This window comes from Mauremys mutica, chromosome 5 (genome assembly GCF_020497125.1).
Source record: "Mauremys mutica isolate MM-2020 ecotype Southern chromosome 5, ASM2049712v1, whole genome shotgun sequence".
NCBI classification, from domain to species: Eukaryota; Metazoa; Chordata; order Testudines; family Geoemydidae; genus Mauremys; species Mauremys mutica.
The window spans coordinates 77,444,281-77,467,376 of NC_059076.1; the positions used below are offsets into that span (position 1 = coordinate 77,444,281).

The following is a 23,096-nucleotide window of genomic DNA, read 5'->3' on the forward strand; positions in this document are numbered from 1 at the left end:
TCACTACAGCCATTAGTGCACCAGGATGGTAGCAGTTTCCAACTAATATGTGGTACCACTGTGTATACAGCTCAATACTACATTTTTATGCTGTATTGCTCTGCAAGCTTATTGCTAATTTTCTGTCTACTGCTGCCCCTACAGCAGTAAGTCTTTTTTTTACTACTTTCCAGTACCCCCACCCTCCTACTGTATATCTGGGTTTCAGATTGTTTCTCCTGAATGTAGCAATTTGCATTTTTCCTAGCTGACGCTCAGTCATATTCTTATTTCCTGTTCATATTTCTAATTTCTCTCAGCCTTTTTGCATGATTTCTCTGTTTTCAGTAGTGTTTGCAATAACTCCAATTTTAGTGACATCTATGAATTTAACTGATGTGCCTTAAAACTGCACACCATTGAAACAATAGAATATGGAATTACTTTTTTGTTGGTTTGTTTACCAATTTAAATACATATTCTGTACCTACCTGTAAGGTGTTAGACATAATTTTGGAAGCATCTAGGGTTTGCAGACAACATTCCCAAGAAATATTTCTAAAAGGCTGCTTTGTTAATTGGGTTTGAAGTCTCAATTCATATTTAACATACATCATTCACCTACCAAACTGACGAAGGTCCAAGCAGAGATTAGCCCCTTCCACTAAGGTGGTATTTCGGCAAATGGTCCACAGATTGAAGTACATGTAAACAGGCAGAGAGGTGAAAGCTGTGACCCCTAGCCAGGCCAGCATGAAGATGTATGTCAGCATAATAAACTATAAGAAATACAAAGGAGAAAGAGAGAGAAACAAAACCAGTAGAACTTTTAAAAAACTCTGAAACCAGAACAATATTCCATCACGAATACAGACCCATACCCAATATGCATGCGGCATTCTCAGTTTTGTTTTTTTGTTGTTTGAAAGTTCCATTACTTTATTTGTGTTTAACAGACGGTCAGTTTGTGATCTGCCCAGAGTAAGGGACAGTGCATTATTGTGCTCCTCTGGAACAGCCCAGGAGTGAGATTATGGCTCCAGAGTCACAATCTCCCTCCTGAGCGACCCAGTGCTCCAGGGTCTATATCTGAGCCAACATACATCATATGATGTGCTGGTGTAACTCCTCACTGGGCACCATGGGGACGGTGTAGAACCAACTCTCTCCTCCTCCTCTCCTCCTACTCAGGAGAGGAGGTAGTGGCTCCAGTGCAAATAACTAGTAGGAACGTAAGGGAGCTCCTTGTGCCCGTGTATGATTCTATGCTACCTTGTGAGCTCAAGCCACGATTTGGCCCATAGTTAAAATGAATCACATGCCATTGCAAGCAAAGCATCTAATTGAGTTCAATGTGCACTGGATCAGATGCAATGAGGCACCTCTCTCATGTGTTTGCAAGCCTGAAACTAATACAAAGGGATTTCTCATTATAAACAAACTGAAAAACGTACCTCCATCACTGGGCAAAGCACTGAATCATGTTTTGTAAACTATGTTGCAGCTATGTATTCTCTGAGTGCTATTTTTTAACCTCTGGTTTCTAGAGTAGAACAATTGAAAATTCTAGCGGTGTATTTATAGCAACCACTGAACTCCATTTGACTTCAGATCCAAAACCCATGTTGGTCCATGTAACATCTAGAAGCAGTGAGTATGCTTCAGTGTCACAGTGCTGACTGTCTGAGTCAACTAGTACAGTATTCCATTAATGATTGCCCTTTTCTTCTTTTGTATTGAACAAGCAAACTGTGTAAAGACCAGAAAAATATGCCAAACTGCTAAAAGCAATCACCGAACCTGCCCTTAAACACTGCAGCAAAACACCCACATTTTGGTGGCTTCAGAAACGGACATTGATCGAGATTTTGCAGTGCTGCTCCATATTGAGGAACTAAATTTTTTTTAGTATGTTTCTGAAATAGTTCCACGGTCCCTGTGATGGGGTACCACCCCCACCCCCACAGTCATAAAAGGGTTTAACCATGCCTTGCCCCAGAAGTAGCAATGGAGGGGAGTGCAGAAAACAAAGCAAATCAGGGAGGAGTTTCAGGGAGCAACCAATCAGGGCCCGGCATGCTCAGATAAAAGGGATCTGCAGGGCAAAGTAGTGAGCAGTTGCTGCTGGAAGCCCAGGGAGTAAGACTGCGTCCCTGGAGGGCTGAGAGAACTAAATACCTTGGACAGAGCAGCAGGGACCAGGGAAGCAAGTGGGACCTCCTGGCTGGCTGCTGGGACTGAGCAGCTGATTGCCCTGACGTGAGGGCAAAGAGGATGCTGGGGCCGCGGGGTAGTGGCCCAGGAAAATATAACAGCATTGACTGAGGTTACACAGGAGCAGCAGGAAGCTGCTAGTTACAGGATTCCTGGGCTGAGGCCCGGAGAAGTGGGTGGGTCCAGGTCCCAACCACTAGGGTTGGACAGAAACAATCCCCACCCGGAACGGGGAAACACGGATGGCAACCTAGCCAGAGGGCTGAGTCGCAAAGAGGATGCTGCAGTTCTGGGAGCTGAGAGAAGAGCTGTAGGTGGGAACAAAGACAGATTGCCGGTGTGCAGATTGTGGATAGGGCAGTCAGCGTCGAGCTAATTCCCAGCACGACCAGGAAGAGATGCCAGTCTGGCGATGACGGCTGCACCCCATGATAGTCCCAATGACAGCCTAAAGCCTGAATCCCTACAATGCATATCAAACACTGAATCTGAGAGTGAGGAACTAATCTTAATAATGCTGGATGATCTGCACAACAAACCAGGAAAAAGCTAGACCTTAAACAATGAGGAAAACAGCAACACATTTTCTGGTTCCTCTAAAGAAAGTTCTTTTGCATAATTTTAAAAAACCCAAATATAAAATCCAGTATGAGGACTTTATATCACTGTAATACTGTGGCTACATTCCTGTCTATGTCACTACAATAAAAGAAAGCTAAACATGGCTAGATGTAGAGTTAAGTAGCAGTATGCACCAATTTACACCACAGACAAACCCTGCCACCATTAGTAGAGTCTGTTCCTCTATTACATGAACTAATGAAAGACCAAGAGATAATGAAGAATCAAGAAGAACTCCAGAACCTTGACAAGATGGTGCCCCTATAAGGGTCAAAAATGAATTAAATCAGATTTCCCCCCACAGTTCATAAGAACGGCCACAATGGATCAGGCCAATGGCCCATCTAGCCCAGTATCCTATTTTCCAACAGTGGCCAGTGTCAGGTGCTTCAGAGGGAATGAACAGAACAAGTAATCATTGAGTGATCCATCCCCGGCCATCCACTCCCAGTCTGGCAGGTAGAGACTAGGACCACCCAGAGCAGGGGGTTGCATCTCTGACCACGTTGGCTAATAGCCATTGATGGACCTATCCTCCATGAACTTACCTAATTATTTTTGAATCCCATTATAATTTTGCCCTTCACAACATCCCTTGGAAATGAGTTCCACAGGTTGATTGTGTGTTGTGTGAAGAAGTACTTCATTTTGTTTGCTTTAAACCTGCTGCCTATTAATTTCATTTGGTGAACCCTGGTTCTTGTGTTATGTGAAGAAGTAAATAACATTTCCTTATTCACTTTCTCTATACCATTTATGATTTTATAAACGTCTATCATATCATCCCTTCACTGTCTCTTTTCCAAGCTGAACAATCCCAGGCTTTTTAATCTCTCCTCATATGGAAGCTGTTCCATACCCTTAATCATTTTTATTATCTTTCTCTGTACCTTTTCCAATTCTAATATATCTTTTTTGAGATAGGTTGACCAGAACTGCACACAGTATTCAAGGTGTGAGCATACCATGGATATATGTAGTAGCATTACGATATTTTCTGTCTTATTATCTATCCCTTTCATAATGGTTCCTAACATTTTGTTAGCTTTTTTGACTGCTGCTGCACATTTCACAATGACTCCAAAAGCTCTTTCTTGAGTGGTAACAGCTCATTTAGATCCCATCATTTTGTATAGATAGTTGGGATAATGTTTTCCAATGTGCATTACTTTGCATTTATCAACACTGAATTTCATCTGCCATTTTGTTGCACAGTCACTCAGTTTCATAAGATCCCTTTATAACTCTTTGCAGTCACCTTTGGACTTAATTATCTTGAGCAATTTTGTATTGTCTGCAAATTGTACCACCTCACTTTTTACCCCTTTTTCCAGATCATTTATGAATATATTGAACAGCACTGGTCTCAGTGCAGATCCCTGGGGGACACCACCACTTACCTCTCTCCATTCTGAAAACTGACCTTTTCTTTCTACCCTTTATTTCCTGTGATTTAACCAGTTACTGATCCATGAGAGGACCCTCCTTCTTACCATGACTGCTTACTTTGCTTAAGAGCCTTTGGTGAGAGACCTTTTCAAAGGCTTACTGTAAGTCCAAGTTCTTGGTTATGTGAACAAATAGAAAGCCATACTCAGAGGTGATGTAAATGGCAGTGTAAACTGTGAGTGCAAGCAGCATGCTGAGGTGGAAAGCTGGGATTGTAGCAGTAAAAACAATTATCAAGAGCAAAAAGATGAAAGATAAAGTACACTGGGGCTTGCTCTATCTTACATCTTCTTTGCACCCTCCTATTGGTTACTTTCCTTCTACAACCTTCTTCAGTGTGTAACAATAACACTTAATATCCAGTAAGGTGGACATACCAATTTGTACTGCATTGCCTCTGAATTTGTCCCAGAGAATTAAAGAATGATAGCAGCCTGTGACAGAAAAGTGAGAATAATGGCTCTGATTTAAGCATAAAGACATTGTGGAAATGGATTATTACTGCCAGTGATCTATTCTCTCTCTCTCCTCACCAGATATGGACATGTTAGAGGGATCTAAATCAAAATACATAGATGATAGATAAGTATAGCGTGGTCTGCATCCCCTATGATCCTATATCAAAGACTATGGCATGTGTGAACTGCTTTACATAGTGTGAATTGAAAGGAAGGCATCTATTACAAAGAAAATGTTCAGCACTATTAAGTATTTTTTTCCTCCACACTATTATTAAGTTTCTATCTCTACTCATTCTCTGGGTTCCATTTCCCCAAGCCACACATATGATGAGACAACATCTGGTCCAACCCCAGGAATTCATTTACAAGTAATTACTTGGCAGCATAGCAGCACTTAAGAGCTTTGAATTCCAGACTAAAAAGCAAAAGATGTTCTTAATTTATTATCAAGCTAAAGAGTTTTATTGCTATTTTTTAAATTAGGAGCAAGAAATGACAGAGACTATTCTATGCAAGTTTGTTCCCCTCTTAGAATAGCTTTTCAATTTAGGGCTTATTTTAAAATTTCACTTTAGGGGTAAAAAAACCCATCTCCCCTGTTGATGTTTTATACTTTTGCAAGAAATACCAATGTGTGCTTTGGTCCTGTTTAAGAGTCCCTTTCTAGGGCTTCAAAAAATGAGAAAGAAAGCATTCTTAAAAAGCATAAAGCAAAGTTATTTTTATGTTAATACCTCAGTATGTGTAGTTAAATGTACTATAATCTAATGGATAGGACCATATCTTTCATATTAATTATATTTTAGAACTATGCTGCCCAATTTTCATACACTGTCCTGCATTCCTGTGCTCTTTCTGCACATGGAAGTTTACGAACCTTTCTGCTATGTGTGCATGTGTTAACACAGGCATAAGTGAAGACAAGGCAAAGTCTTTAGAACTGTATTTACTCTAAGACCAAACAAGAACTTCTGCTTTTATTTTTTTTTCTTTGTTGACTCAGTGCTTTCAACTGAAGGACTACTGGTCCACTACATGCTCTAATTAACATTGCAGAACCAGGAAGCCAGTGATGTGATACATGAAGGGGTGGCGGGGGGGGGGGGAGCGGGCAGTAGCTCCCTTTGATGGACACGCAGCCAGCTAGTTAGCTGTAAAATCCCTCTTGGACTGTTCTCTTCTTGCTTTTCCTGTAAAGGGTTAACAAGCCCACAGGTAAAAGAAAAGGAGTGGGCACCTGACCAAAAGAGCCAATGAGAAGGTAGAACTTTTTAAAATTGGGAAAGAAACTTTCCCTTTGTCTGTTGCTTTTGGGGCTGCAGAGACGGGCAGCAGGAATGCTGTGTAAAGTTTGAACCAGATATGAAAACCATCAGATCATATCTAGAACTACTTTTAACAACCCAAATATGTAAGTAAATGTTTAGGAAGACGCAACTAGGTTTACTTCTGTTTATTTTTTTTATTTTGGCTTGTGGATCTCCTCTGTACTAACCCTTGATGTCCTTTTTTGCTTGTAACTTTTAAGCTGAATCCCCAAGAAAGCTATTTTGGGTGGTTAGTTTTTGTAATTGGTTCTTTTAAAATCTAGCAAAAAACCTAAGTTCCAGATGTAATTTTTTCCTTTTTGTTTTATTAAAAGTTACCTTTTTTAAGAACAGGATTGGATTTTTGGTGTCCTAAGAGGTTTGTGCATGTTGTTTGTTTAGCTGATAGCCACAGCTAATTTCCTTTGTTTTCTTTCTTAGCTCTTCCCCGGAGGGTGGGTGAAAGGGCTTGAGGGTACCCCACAGGGAGGAATTCCCAAGTGCTCCTTCCTGGATCCAAGGTTGTTTGTTTGTTTGTTTTTGCATTTGGGTGGTGGCGTTTACCAAGCCAAGGTCAAAGAAAGCTGTAACGTTGGGAGTTTAATAGTATTAATTTTTAGAATCCTTGTGGGCCCCCGCTTCTGCACTTAGAGTGACAGAGTGAGCATTCAGCCTTGACCTGGTGGCAGTGGTGGGATAGTTTTGAACCAGAAGCACAGATATCAGGATTTTAAAAGAACAAATTTTTCCTTTTGGCTGCTTGAATGCCAGGGAGCTTTTTTTTTCTTCTCCCTTTCTCGTCTTTTCTTTGCTGCCTGAGGGGGAACAGGCACACCAAAGAAGCCAGGGAGTCCAACAAACAGTTGATCAAGGATATTTTTCAGATTACATGCAATAGTGTCCAAAAGGCCAAAGTCTATGAAGGTCTTCGGACATATGACAGATCTGCAGCCCTGTTAAAACCATTATCAATGGGCAATTATCCTTCATGGTGGTTTCAGCAAGGTGGTAACCACAGAATCAAATTGCATTGGCTTGGGTAATACAGGTCCAGTTGTGTTTAAGCACAGCCTAAAACAATGATCAGGTAACACATAAAATGGTAATTTTTATGTTTTTTTTTTCTAAAATTGAGTGGAATTTAGAAATTACAGGATATACTTATGTGAAGACTACAGGTGAGTAACCAAAATATTTATTAGTGAATTTTCTCTGTTATAAAGTCTTCTCTCTTTCTTCTAGAGATCTTCCCAGAAACATTTATTGAGAAGCCCGTTCACTGCCAGAATTAAATTCAAAATGCAATCTGCTCAGATTTAAAAGGGATGGTACTCCTTTGAAATAGTGTTCGGCTACCTGACGAGTCAAAGGAAGAAATGATTTATGAAACAGCAGTGCTGAACCTTAAAAAACACCACATTTGCTTCTTTAGCACACTATATATTTTGTTAATAGTGAAAATAGCTCCTCTAAGTTATCACATTTATCAGTGCAAGAAGCCGAACATAATATAATAAAGTTTCCTTAAACGTTTCATTCCATTGCATTTTATGTTCATAAGTAAGATGCAAAAGTCCATGATGTAGTGTTATCCTAAATTCTACTTTCATGATCAGGTCTTGAAAAAATTACCAGACAACTACTAACCAGAGAACTAAAGCTACTAATAGATGTCCATACAAGATAAGGATAGTGGTCCCCTGTCAAGGTATTCAGGAGCAATATTCTGATGAAACCCCAGGCCCTACTGTCACCTCCAGGTGGAATCTTCTTGAAGGTTCCATCTTTCTTGTCAACCTCTGACTAGATGTCTAATTAATGTGAAATTCTAAATATTAAACAGAAGATCTAGAATTTTCTAGCTGCTAAAAGAGAGAAGGTGCATTCTGTCATTTCTTCTACTCCAGGGGTTCTCAAACTTCTGACAATTACTATATGACCCCAGGGGACTGAAGCCTGAGCCTGCCCAAGCCCCACTGCCCCGGCAGGGGATGGGAGCAAAGCCCAAGTCCAAGGGCTTTAGCCCCAGGCAGGGGGCCTGTAACCTGAGCCCCGTCGCACAGGGCGGAAGCCCTTGGGCTTTGGCTTCGGCCCTGGGCAGTGGGGTCAGGCTTCAGCTTTGGCCCCGGGCAGTGGGGCAGTGGGCCCCAGAAAATCTAAGTCAGCCCTGGTGACCCCATTAAAATGGGGTTGTGACCAACTTTGGGGTCCCAACCCACAGTTTGAGAACCACTGTTCAACTCCAAACTCTCCTGGCTGATACAAAACAAGGGGGTTTCTCTACTACTCAGCCTCTCCCCAAGCCACCTAGCTACTGCCAAAAGGCAGTAAGCCTCTGGTATTAGGGATCTCTCACAGATTCCATTGCTTGGTCCTTCTTTCCCAGAAATAATTTCAATGCTTAATTCTATTGCAGCAGCAACATGAGATTGTCATGATTCTTAACAGTTTCACTGCTAACTAGGGGACTGTTGAATAGTAACATCAAAAGGGATACAAGCCTTGTTAATTTTACTATTGCTTCCTGGCAGAGTCATGAGCAGCTGTAGAACCAGTGGAGAAATCTGTCTGAAGACTTACAAAGACAACAGTGTGTCAATTTACATTTTGTTCACTTTGGGAATTTTAACCTGAAGGGTGAGAAATTTAATTTTTATTAAAAAACTAAAGCTTAAATATACAGAGATTGATGGTTTGGGCCTCCACACTCACCAGGAGAAGCTGACTCCTTGCCACTGGAGTTTTCAAGCACTGTGTATATTATTTTGGGCTTTCCTAAATAAAGGTAAGCAATTCAATATCTTTTCTCTAGTGATTTCTATTAAAGTAATTTTGAAATTTGTTTTCAAGAGTTTTCAAGAAGGTGGTAAATTAAAGATATACATTTATCCCTAAATACACCCACCCCTGAATACTTCAATAAACCCCCTCCCGTGATGAACAAACATATAGGCCAAAGTCCTGGCCTCATTGAAATCAATGGAAAAACTCCCATTGACTACAGTGGGGTCAGGATTTCATAAGAACATAAGAATGGCCATACTGGGTCAGACCAAAGGTCCATCTAGCCCAGTATCCTGTCTACCGACAGTGACCAATGCCAGGTGCCCCAGAGGGAGTGAACCTAACAGGTAATGATCAAGTGATCTCTCTCCCGCCATCAATCTCCACCCTCTGACAAACAGAGGCTAAAGACACTATTCCTTACCCATCCCGGCTAATAGCCATTAATGGACGTAACCTCCATGAATTTATCCAGTTCTCTTTTAAACACTGTTATAGTTCTAGCCTTCACTACCTCCTCAGGCAAGGAGTTCCACAAGTTGACTGCGCTGTGTGAAGAAGAACTTCCTTTTATTTGTTTTAAACCTGATGCCCATTAATTTCATTTGGTGGCTCCTAGTTCTTGTATTATGGGAATAAGTAAATAACTTTTCCTTATCTACTTTCTCCACATTACTCATGATTTTATATACCTCCATCATATCCCCCCTTAGTCTCCTCTTTTCCAAGCTGAAAAGTCCTAGCCTCTTTAATCTCTCCTCATATGGGACCCATTCCAAACCCCTAATCATTTTAGTTGCCCTTCTCTGAACCTTTTGAATCGCCGAAAGAAAAGAGAGGGGGGAGGGATAGCTCAGTGGTTTGAGCATTGGCCTACTAAACCCAGGGTTGTGAGTTTAATCCTTGAGGGGGCTATTTAGGGAACTGGGGTAAAAATCTGTTTGGGGATTGGTCCTGCTTTGAGCAGGGGGTTGGACTAGATGACCTCCTGAGGTCCCTTCCAACCCTGATATTCTATGATCTTAAAGAATAGTTGTGGGCCATTGCTCCTCTTCCTGAAGAGCTCTCAAGTGTAGGGCACTGCAGCATGCCATATTGTCATCGCTCCTGTTCAATATGTACATGGGGCTGGTGGAAGAGTTAGTAAGGCAGCATGGGGTTTCAATATGTCTTTATCTCATCTGATTCAAATCATGCAGTTCAACACCTCAGCCAGTGTCTAATCAAGATGGGGGCATGGATGGGAGTAAGGTGATTGAAGCTCAACCCAGAGAAAACTGAGGTGATTATGGTGGGTTAAGAGAAGCAGCTAGAGGAGATGGTGGAAGTCTCTTCCATCCCTTCAATTGAGGGATTACATCTGCCATTAGTTAATAGTGTTCACAACTTAGACTCCCAGCTGCTGTTTTACAGTCATATTACAGCAGTGATCCAATCAACTTTTTACAATCTGTGTCTGACTAAGAGATTGTGATGTGGACCTTCCAACTGTTATCAATGCTTTTGTTACCTCAAGATGTGCTGCAGGCATTAAAATCATTCAGAGACTGAGGCTAGAGCAGAACTGAAGGACACATTTACTGAGCAGGGTATCTCTCTGGGAGCACATGACCCCAGTGTTTCAAGAGCTGCACTGGTTCTGCATTGGTTATGAGCTCTAAAGCCTTAAACGGCCTCGGATCAGCCTATTTGAAGAACGACCTCTCTCCCTGTAGCATACTGCCACAGTTGTGATCTGTCCCTACTGAACACATAGAGCTGGATTCACAAAGCAGATCTTTTATAAACACATCCAATCTTGATTTAAAAGTTGTCAGAGATGGAGAATCCAGCACCATACCCTTGATAAATTGTTCCAGTGGTTAAAATGTACACCTTATTTACAGTCTGAATTTGCCTACCTTCAACTCCCAGCCACTGAATCATCTTGTACCTTTCTCTGCTAGATTTGGGAGCCCATATTAAATATTTGTTCCTCATGTAGATACTTATGTGCTGCTATTAAGTCACCTTGACTTTACCTTTGTTAAGATAAATAAATTGAGCCCTTTGAATCTATCACTATAAGGCATATTTTCTAATCCTTTAATCATCCCCTCACTATAAAAGAGGCTGGCAGGGCATTCTCTGTGAGGATTGCGGCACTCTGGAACTTGCTCCCTTCTGGTCTGAAATAGCACAAGTCTGGTGACTTTTCAGGCATGCTACAAAAGACACCTGTTTGATAGGGTCTCTGGAGAAGGCTGAGGGTCTGTGCTTCCTAGCTGAAGGGGGCAGGTGGCTGGACAATCGAGTTCCTGTGGAATTGATTTTAATGCTGCTGAGATTTAATTTAATTATATTTGTTGTATGATGAATTGGGTTTAGGTGCCTTGAGCCTTGGATAGATGTCTTTATTATTTTAAATCTAGATGAATAACTAAATAAAAATAAATTAACTTATACCCAAGGAGATACACAGTATACAAATGTATAAGCTACAGCAGTTAGACTCCCTTAAACTCAATTACATATCAGTAAAGTTTCAGAGATTTATCACATTAATTGTACTGTTCCCAAGTGTTAAATTCCTGTTATATTTACTGCTTAAATACTGTAATACACTTAAAAGTAGTTCTCTGAGTATAAATCTTTAGTTGCCTAGTCACCTAACACAGTAGAATTAATTGGCCTTTATGTGCTACCATAATATAAATGTAGAATTACAATAGTGTTGACAAGCCACAAATGTTAACTCCATCAGTGAGAATCTAAATACTGGAAAGTATCAGAGGGGTAGCCGTGTTAGTCTGGATCTGTAAAAGCAGCAAAGAGTCTTGTGGCACCTTATAGACTAACAGACATTTTGGAGCATGAGCTTTCGTGGGTGAATACCCACTTCGTCGGATGCATGCATGTATTCACCCACGAAAGCTCATGCTCCAAAATGTCTGTTAGTCTATAAGGTGCCACAAGATTCTTTGCTACTTTTATAAATACTGGAAGAGTCTTTTAGGGAGTAATTGAACAAGGGCAATCACTTTCTACATCATATCTTCTAACTTTCAGATGTATAACAGAAAACCAATAAATCCCATGTAAATCAATATGATGTCATAAAATTATTCATTTCAAACATGTCAAGAATCATTTCCCATGACTATATATTAAATGGATAAGGATGCTTTTATAACTTAAAAAAAATCAAATAATGCTCCAAAAACAAAGAAAAAGATATAGGGGGATGTTTCCCCCCCTCTTGGTATCCAGAGGGCAACACCCCCCCCCCACCCCTTTTTAAAGCACAGTAAAATCTAAACCAAGGTTCAAGAAAGATTCAATTAAGTAGGCCACAACAACTAGGCTCCCACCTCCACATCTCGCCCCATAGCCACCTAAATAAGATAATCCCCGTTCTTTCCCCACTAGTCTCCAGCTTCTTCACAGCTCATATCTCTGCTTTCACTCTTGTGCACAAGTAAAAAGTGAAATATGAGCAGCTAAATATTTGCATTTCAAAACCCAAGAGATGCTGGATGATTGGGAACATTGATATAAAAATATTGATACCCTACAGAAAGATCTATAAATCACAGCAAAGATATCCTTCCAAAGTTTTTTGCCTGATTTACCACCATCACTACCACTCCCTAATGCAAGCGCGTGCGCACGCACACACACACACTTCTCATTTGTCTTTCATTATTGCTTCTACAAAGATATGTTCATCCTTCATCTCTCTCTGCTATGTTACATGCTATGTTACAACTCCTAGATTAGTCCCCTCCTTGTTGGAACACTAACATATTTCATACTACTTTACTGGTGTCATTTGATTGATTCTTCTTCACTTGCTTTCCTACCACCAATTGATTGTAAGAGTAAGGAAATGAGAATATTGGGCTCTATATTCTATTAATAATGGGCTAGTTTGTAATAACCAAGATCAATCTCTCATATTTCTATAATAATCCTAATTAATCCACATACTGTAATGTATATTCATATCTAAAAAAATCCATAAAAAGTTAATAGCAAATAGTGAAAGGAAGTGAGAAACTTCAAAGGATAAGAATTGTTCAGATCTCTGTAATATAACAAACAATTAACTCCCAACAGCTTTAGCCTGGGAAGTGTGTAGCAGTCCCTTATACAAATCTGGGGTTTCTACCCTTCTGATTTATGCTATTAAATATTAACTAAAGAAACATTATTTACATTCTAGAGTGGTAGCAGCTGTTATTGTTATGGCTAAATGCAATGCTCATTCTGACTCTTTTTTTTACAGTTCTTTTTACATTCTTCAATTATTTCCTTTGGGTTCAAATTTTCTACCCTTGGTGACCATGAAGATGTAGTCAATTCTTTTCTTTGGAGGGCCACCAACATATGTTCATCTTTTTTGAGTTCTCTGTGTATTGTTCAAAAATACACTACTCATGATCTGATCAGAAATATTATGCACACAACTCAAATGCCTAACTAGATTTTTGTTCAAATTTTGTTTTGTAGATCTCATTGTAATCTATAGAACAAACTGAGTTCATTCATAAAAATGGTTTAATAGTTTAAAAATGATTCCCTAGATGTGATGACTCTGCTTCTGCAATCCAAAGAACACAAGTTTTATTTGCTGCTCTACAACAATGTGAATGCTCATCTAAATTGCTGTCCTCAACAATTTTTTTTTTTAAACATTAGTGCTCGCAGAGTGTCACGCTTCCTTTGAATCTCTGAGTTTTGGATTGTTTTACTAGGGCTATCAAGAGATTAAAAAAATCAATCATGATTTAAAAAATTAATCATGATTAATCACACTGTTAAACAATAATAGAATACCATGTATTTAAATATTTTTGAATGTTTTCAAATATATTGATTTCAATTACAAAGAATACAAAGCGTACAGTGCTCACTTTATTTTTGATACAAGTATTTGCACTGTAAAAAACAAAAGATAGTATTTTTCAGTTCCCCTATTACAAGTACTGTAGTGCAATCTCTATCATGAAAGTGCAACTTAAAAATGTTGAATTATGTACCAAAAAAACCCACCCTACACTCAAAACAATGTTGTAGCCTTAACGATTCATATGTCCCTTCATACTTCAAGCACCATTCCAGAGGACATGCATCCATGCTGATGATGGGTTCTGCTCAATAACGATCCAAAGCAGTGCGGACCGACACATGTTCATTTTCATCATCTGAGTCACATGCCACCAGCAAATTTTCTTTTTTGGTGGTTTGGGTTCTGCAGTTTCCACATTGGAGTGTTGCTCTTTTAAGACTTCTGAAAGCATGCTCCACAGGTCATCCCTCTCAGATTTTGGAAGGCACTTTAGGTTCTTAAACCTTGGGTTTAGTGCTGTAGCCATCTTTAGAAATCTCACATTAGCACCTTCTTGGCATTTTATCAGATCTGCAGCGAAAGTGTTCTTAAAATGAAGAATATGTGCTGGGTCATCATTTGAAACTGCTATGACATGAAATATATGGCAGAATGCGGGTAAAACTGAGCAGGAAACGTACAATTGTCCTCCAAGGAGTTCAGTTACAAATTTAATTAATGCATTATTTTTTTAAATGAGCATCAGCTTGGAAACATGTTCTCTGGAAGGGTGGCCGAAGCATGAAGGGGCATACAAATGTTTAGCACATCTGGCATGTAAATACCTTGCAATGGCAGCTGCAAAAGTGCCATGTGAATGCCCGTTCTCACTTTCAGATGACATTGTAAATAAGAAGCAGGCAGCATTATCTCCCGTAAATGTAAACTAACTTGTTTGTTTTAGCATTTGACTGACCAAGAAGTAGGACTGAATGAACTTGTAGGCGCTCCCCTTTAGGCATGGCTCAGATGCCCCCCTAATCTATGTTCCTCTCTTCTGGCTTCTTGACTCCAATGGTCAAACTGGGGAGACAAAATAATAATAATACTCTCCTAATCAATATTCTCTCATGGAGCCCTTACAATAAATTATGAAGATGTTCATAATATGATCCTCCCTCTTTCCTTACATGCTTCAATAAACTATGCGAATTAACAATGTTTACTTTTAAATTATTAGCCCTGGAAATCTGAGTTGTTTCAGTGTCCCTACAAACTCAGGGAGACATCTCTGCATCATCTACGTAAAACTCACTTTGTAAAGATTTTCTGCACCACTTTAACATCTACAGACCTTTTCACGTACATGAAATCTGAGATTCTTCAGAATAAGAGGGGATCCTGAAAGAATGTTCTGGGTTGCTAATCCACAGCAACCCATCCAAATTTGAGCCCTGTTCATTACACACTGCTAGGAGGACAGAGACCAGAGGTGGGCAATCTTTTTGGACTGAGGGCCACATCTGGATATAGAAATTGTATGGTGGGCCATGAATGCTCATGGTTCCCAGCCAATGGGAGTTGCAGGGGCAGCGCTTGGGGCAGAGCAGTGTGCAGAACCACCTACGCGTAGGAGCTGGAGGGGAAACATGCCGCTGCTTCCGGGAGCTGCACAGAGCCACGGCATGTGTGGTGCAGGGCAAGCCCCAGACCCCGCTCCCCGTTGGAAGCTCCAGGGCCAGATTAAAACATCTGACAGGCCGGATGCGGCCCACGGGCTGTAGTTTGCCCACCCTGACATAGACAGTGGGAGTAAATTTAGACCATACAATTCTGCAAGTCACCTCTCCAGTAAGCTTTGCTATTCATATTAGTTTTTGTATTTTTCAAAGATTTGCTTGCACACAATCTCTAATATTCCCTTCTTCCTTTTCTTGCTGCCAAAATCTCCCCCTCCCCCAAATTCTATTTCCCCACTCTTTGCTGCCAAAATCTTCCATTTTCATTTATCCACCTCTGTCTATTCCATTTCTGGTCTGGACAGTACCACCTTTGGTCATCTACATGATGTAGTTTCTATGGTTTGATTCAATAACTGCATCCGTTGTTTAAGTCCCTGCACTTTCTCCTCTAGAATATAATTCAACTTTGCCCTTTTTTACTACCACACAATCATATGGAACATACATAGCAACAGAAAATTCCTACTTGTGATTAACAGGTAAATACTATAGTAGCCACAAGGGGAATAAGGAAACAATCATGGCAAGAGTAAGTGGCAAGATCTGCTTCATGGTAAGGATGAGCCAGAGAGGAAAAACATAGTTTGCTGCTCTTGCAGACTTTGGAGTAGTTAACTGGAAGGATAAGAATTCACAGACATATAGACTAGAAACTAAATGGGACAGAAAGTGTGACTTCTATGTTAGCAACTGAGTCTATAATATTGATGTCTACATTTGTGGGAGTAAATAACAATCTGACTGATAAAAGAGATTGAATAAGATGGCTAACTACTAGCATCAAAATAGGCCTGCCAGTTGAGCAAAGGATAGGGTCAGCAAAACTCATATTCATCAGATGAACAATAGAGCTATTATGCAGACAACTACAATTGTACATTTGTACATTCAGAGGAGAATCTCTCTGAAACCTAGGGAAGATAGAGTTAACAATTTGATTATTTTATGTCCATAATAGGAAGGCACATCCCATGGAAAAAGTGCAGTAGCTCCCACAGTCAGACAAGCTTTGGAAATATATAACACAATCTCATTTTCAGAAAACATTTTGATCAAAAAATTACATATTGATCAAACTTACAGACTGAGAAAAAATGCCATATACTGTGTGAAAGCCACATTCACAACCCAATTAATTTGAAAGCAAAATAAAACATGTTTCCAGTTTATTGCCGACAATAAAAAAAAAGTCAAATAACAGACAGTACAAAAGAAAAGAAGAGTCAGAGGCAATGGAGGGATAGTGCATGGCAGGCTACTGTATTAAGGCAAGCAACATAACACTGAAGCAGTAACCCAGCCCAAAATAGCAAAACTTTTCAGATTAAAAAGTAAAATAATTAGTTATGCAATAAGTGATGCCTGGAAGCCAAGGTTTCAGAAAAGAGACGCTCTGATGATTGAGAAATGAGTCTTTCATTTAGTCAGCTGACTGACATCACAGATGGAAAAGATACATACCATGATCATCAAGGTGGATATAAACGGGAGGGCCACCTGATCTCAAATACATTAATTATATCACAAGTGGCTTTAGGCATAATTGAATTTTGTTTCTCATTTTCTAGCTAATCAAGCTCCACTGCCATTCTATATATCTGTTTATTTAATTCATGGAATATACATATTGTATTGAGAAATGTAGGTATGAAGACTAAAAACCACTGCTGATCTGTGCTTGAATTTATTTTACTTCATTAACAATGAGTTAGCTCTGAAACAACAGTCACTGGCTTTTACCACTGACACTTACTCAGGACCTGTCTACATGGGCAAAAAAGGGCAAAACTGTCTGCTTTCAACACAAAAGTTTCACTTTTTGTCAAAAAACTGAATACCTGAGCACCAAAAAGTTTTCAGTTTCTCAGTGAAATGTCAACATTTTCCACAGAAAATTGACAAAAGCCATTTTTTTCCATTTGTTGTCAATAATTTTTCCAGAAACCTCCCCAACGCCCGCCCACCAACATTTTCTGACCAGCTCTAGTTACTGGTGTAATCAATGCATACATGTATTATACACTTCATTAATATCAGCAGGTACTGATGCTGAAGCGGAAAATAACTCAACTTGATTCCCAGACCTCCAGGTGAGCCTGCAAGGCTACTGTTCAGAAATATTTTTTAATTTGAGCAAATTCTACCTGGAATCATTGAGACAAACACACAACCTCATTTTTACAGTGCCACTTTTCAAGTTAGAGCCATTATGTGGTTTCAAATTATTTTAGAATATAAATATTCTGTGTGCATATGAAACCATAGAGAGGTCACTTTTAGAATATCTTTTTTGGTTACTTTTAGAATACATTGCTAGAAAGCAACTGGTTGATTCTGGTAGTTGAGATTTTTTTGGTTTTGTGTAGTGGTTTTTTTGTTTTTTTTTAAATTTACAAGATGAATATCCCAGAATTCCATATAAGAAAGCCATCTTGCAGCCTGTGATATGAGCTAATTGTCCTCAATAGCATAATCTCAATTTGGCAACTCTACAATTACACTACATTAATTTCTCCTATCTGATCTACACAGCAACAGCACCAGCACCATCTAGGCTACACACACAGGGCAACCTTTTTAATAGGAGTTATATGTCTAATTCTCCATGTACTGTGCTCTGAATTTATCCTCCTACACATAGTGATGTGAAAAAGAGGAATACAGAAATGCCAAAGCATCATGATAGAACTCAACTATGTTTTAACAATATCTTTTTCAAATCAAAATTGTTGCTTTTCTCTAGTCGTTATTTTTATATATTTATTTATATAAGAATTATTTTTAAAATATTTGAATGATGTAAAAGAAAGGTGTGAACAAGACTGCCTCAAATTTTAATTGATATAAATCTGTATATTTTAAGATTGTAGAGTTGTAGGCTAGATTAAAATAAAAAGACCAATAAAAACTCCACTGTTCTTTATCATGACAAGATTCCTGCTGATCTTAAGAAGGCCATAGAGAACCAGAGCAGGAATCAAAGTATGGGAAGAAAGGAGAGGCCAGGAAATAAAGAGCTAACTCAAGGAGGTCAGTTGAAGAGCTAGGGAGAATACAGAGTATTGCCCTGTGACTCCCAGTGACCCACAGAGCTCCCTGCAGCAACTACTCTAATGCTTTTAACATATTCCTTGATTCCTTCAGCTGACAATGCATGTCAAACATTTCTAAACAAATATAAATCAAACAAATTTGCTGTCTTCATTAAGCTGGAATTAAGGTTGGGAGTGCACGTCTATATACAACTATACATATAAAATGATGGTGTCTAAATTACCTGTTACCACTCAAAAAAGAGATCTTGGAGTCATTATGGATAGTTCTCTGAAAACATCTACTCAAAGTGCAGCGTCAGTCAAAAAAGCTAATTTATTAAGAAAGGGATAGATAATAAGACAGAAAATATCATATTGCCTCTATATAAATCCATGGTACGCCCAGTTCTTGAATACTGCATGCAGATGTGGTTGCCCCATTTCAAAAAAGATATATTGGAATTGGAAAAGGTTCAGAAAAGGGCAGCAAAATGATTAGGGGTATGGAATAGCTTCCATATGAGGAGATTAATAAGACTGGGACTTTTCAACTTGAAATGAGATGATGAGGGGGGATATGAGAGAAGTCTATAAAATCATGATTGGTGTGGAGAAAGAAAATAAGGAAGTGTTATTTACTCCTTACACAAGAACTAGGGGTCACCAAATGAAATTAAAGGCAGCAGGTTTAAAACAAACAAAAGGAAATATTTTTCCACACAACGCACAGTCAACCTGTGGAACTCCTTGACAGAGGATGTTGTGAAGGCCAAGACTATAACAGTATTCAAAAAAGAAGTAGATAAGTTTATGGAGGATAGTCAATTAATGCCTATTAGCCAGGATGGACAAAGATGGTGTCCCTTGCCAGAAAGCTGGAAATGGGCAACAGGGGATGGATCACTTGATGATTACCTGTTTTGTTCATTCCCTCTGGGGCACCTGGGATTGGCCACTGTTGGAAGACAGGATACTGGACTAGATGGACCTTTGGTCTGACCCAGTATGGCTGGTCTTATATTCTTATGTCAGTATCTTAGGTTTGGGGTTTTTTTTAAACCCTTACAAACAGGTTAATTATCAAACAGCCACCAAAAAGGACCATGAAATTCAGAATTAGGGTTTAACCTAAAAGAAACCCAAATATTTGAACATGTAGAAATATACAGAATTTGAGCTGCCGTAGAATCTCCTTGTGGGGAAAATACTCTGGATAAAATCCTGATTCCATTGAAATCAGCTACAAAACTCCCATTCAGTTAAATTGGGCCAGGATTTCACCCTCTCTGTCAACTTCCTCCACCCATAGCAAACAAGTTCATCTTGTTATTGGGCATGAAAACCAGACTGCCTTAATTTTAATTGTACAGTGGCTGTATGAGCTTTGGGCTTCTTTATAGGAAAAGACATGCTTCACAAATTCCCAATTAGACAAATAGCATACTGAAAGCAATCATTTCATGTGCCACACATGGTATTAAACCTCAGGCTAGCATACATATTGAATCCTCCTAGGCATAGGTGATAAGATTTTGGCATTTATTATTATGAAAGGAATAAAGGTTAATGTGTAGATGGAGCATAACTTTTTGTACTGAAGAATGCATATATGAAAACTGAACAAAGAACTTGGTGGTGGTCTCAGTACAGTAACTTTCTCAATTTATAATGTCCCCAGCCTCTGACTACAGACATCTTTAAAGGTCTCAACAAGTCCTCGGTTCAACTATTAATATCTCAGCCGGTAGTTATGAAAGGAACAAAGTCAAGAAGATGAAAGAGTGACATTACTATAGGGCAGGTTACAGTTGTTAGGATGGCCTTAACTGTGCATTTCCACAATTTCAAATATGGGGATTTCTTTTCAAGTTAAGCTTAGCTATGGATTGCCTGGGTTTCTAATAGTTGACTCTTGATAACTATTATATTCTTGGAAGGTTTTTACCCTTTGTCACCAGAATGTACTCTTAGCCTTTACTTCAGCTTATCAATATATGTCATCTCAGAATATAGTGTAGTGATTAGCCCTCCTTTGAATAACATTTTATGTTCATGCTATTTGCAGTTATGCCTATTATCATCAAGGTATAAAATGACCAACCTTAAAAATTCTACAGGCTTCCAAAAGTACATCATCACCTACTCCCACTCAAACAGCAAAATATTTTTGGTAAATGATGTGACAATACCTGAGCTTCTAAGAATGGAATAGAAAATAGGACAAACACACAGGTGAAAGGAATGATAATTTGGTAAGCCAAGAAATTTACTACCCTGATCTGCCCATCTTTGATACTCTCAGATTTAGAGTAGCCTCTCTCCAACCCAGAGAGGTTCTGCTAGTAAAGACTCCCTTGAATTTATTCAGCACAGTCCCCAAAATATAATTATTTAGTTGTTTCAGTAGTAAACAGAGACTAAATGTGACTGGCCAAGCAATCTTAGGGCACAAAATGTGCATGTAGCTAATCCAGGAGTCAATTTGTGGTTTAGCTTTGAAGTGAATATGACTTTTGAATAACTGTTCACCAACATGAGTAAAAGCTTCAAAATCCAGCTCCACATTATTAAACAATGAGAAACTGTTCAGGGCCTGACCTATTTATCAGCTCTCGCTATGATTAAATATTACAACCTATATATAGATATGTAACAGTTCCTAAAGCCCCAATCAGGATCAGGGCTCCACTATGTTGGGCACTATAAAATCACATATGAAAACATGGTCCTGCGCCAAAGAGCATAATACTGAGCAATGAGTTTTCACATTTAGCTTGGGCAAAAGAGCCTGTCCATTTAATTAGTGAAGTGATTATTTCTACAAACATGAGTATTAATTACATGAGTATTAATTAATTATGTAGCTTTTATATAGCACTTTTCATCAGTAGATATTGCTTAGCTAATATGGAGACCATTCATATTATTCCATTCCTTTCTCGCTGCAGTTTTTAAATTACTAACATAAGAATATATAACAACCCCTCTCCCTAGAGACATATTTCCTCTGTAAACATATCCTAACCTATTCCAACGATGCTATTGAAATTAACGTAAGTAATGAAGGTTATCATATTAACATACCCAGGCACTGACACATCTGCCGCAGGTGGTGATTTTGAAATCTCCATAGAGATCCTTGATGGCACCAGTCGTAAAGAATCCCTCCACCATCAGCAAAATGCCATAGACAAAGAATGCAGCTGCTATGCCATAGATCACATACTTGAAGATGTCAATCCTGTACAAGAAGTGTGAAAGTTATTTATCTCAACAACAATTCAGAGTTGTATAATAAGATCTTCTCTAGCATAAGAGTTGGCACTCTGGAAAACCTTCAGTGCTGATGTTTTATAATGGTAACTGCATTTAAAGATTTGTGTAAATGTTGCCTTATATAGCATGTGGCTGACACATCTGAATAATGGTTACACAAAAAAATAAAGGCTCCCTTCACTTAACGGTATTCAAAAATTGTCCTGGATCAGTAAGAGTGCAGTATTTAAATCCAAATAATTCCAAAGTCAATTAATCCTCGTTTGATTTTATTATCTAAACAGTCTAATAGGATTAAAATACTTCAACAAATTTAATTAGCAAACATGAATAGAAAACATTATTCTAAAATATTGCGCTTCCTTAAAGATCATCCTGCTTCCTGGACAGTTACAGATATTGAAATGTAATGTGTCATGAAAAAGAGGCTCACTTACAATCTTCAATTACCTACTCATCACTATACAATTTGTTATATTTAGTTCTCAGATGGCATTATTAATCTCTGCTAACAACTCTCTCTCCTCATTATTTTGTATCCACTATTCCCCAATGGATAGTGCATTTTTGGAGACAACATTTAAAAAGGATTCCCTAGACACCATATTGAACCTGATCCTTGTTACTGTTAGCCACACATGGCAGAAGGGTAACATATTCATGTAATTACTTCCATTCCAAGGGATTGCAAAACATTTTATAAACTATTAGACCAGTCCTGCTCACCTACTCAGGGCAATATCAGCATGATTATTATTATATAATAATATAGTATAAAATCATGAGTGATGTAGAGAAAGTAAATGAGGGAAAGTTATTTACTTCGTCCTATAATACAAGAACTAAGGGCCACCAAATGAAATTAATGGGCAGCAGGTTTAAAACAAATAAAAGGAAGTTCTTCTTCACACAGCGCACAGTCAACTTGTGGAACTCCTTGCCTGAGGAGGTTGTGAAGGCTAGGACTATAACAGCGTTTAAAAGAGAACTGGATAAATTCATAGAGGTTAAGTCCATTAATGGATATTAGCCAGGATGGGTAAGGAAGAGTGTCCCTAGCCTCTGTTTGTCAGAGGATGGAGATGGATGGCAGGAGAGAGATCACTTGATCATTGCCTGTTGGGTTCACTCCCTCTGGGGCACCTGGCATTGGCCACTGTCGGTAGACAGGATACTGGGCTAGATGGACCTTTGGTCTGACCCAGTACGGCCGTTCTTATGTTCTCATCTGTATTATGGTAGTGTATAGAGGCCCCGGCTGAGATCAAGGACCGATTGTGTGGGCACCATAAACACCCGTAGTAAGACACAGTTTCTGCCCTGAAGAGTTTAAATTCTAATTTAAGACAAGGCATAGTGAGCATCACAAGGGGGCTATGCACATGAGTCAAGCAAGAATTGATATCTATATCTATTGA

General features: G+C 39.1%; 1 protein-coding gene across 4 annotated transcripts in view; it reads right to left on the reverse strand.

Moving 5' to 3' along the window:
• GPM6A (glycoprotein M6A) overlaps positions 1-23,096 on the reverse strand; it is a 319,807-nt gene that overhangs the window by 16,766 nt on the left and 279,945 nt on the right. For all 4 annotated transcript variants that reach the window (XM_045018381.1, XM_045018380.1, XM_045018382.1 and 1 more), the window contains 2 exons: positions 21,487-21,643; positions 605-758 (listed from right to left, as the gene is read on the reverse strand). In XM_045018381.1, coding sequence (XP_044874316.1) covers positions 605-758; positions 21,487-21,643 — 311 coding nt within the window. The remainder of the gene's footprint in view (positions 1-604; positions 759-21,486; positions 21,644-23,096) is intronic.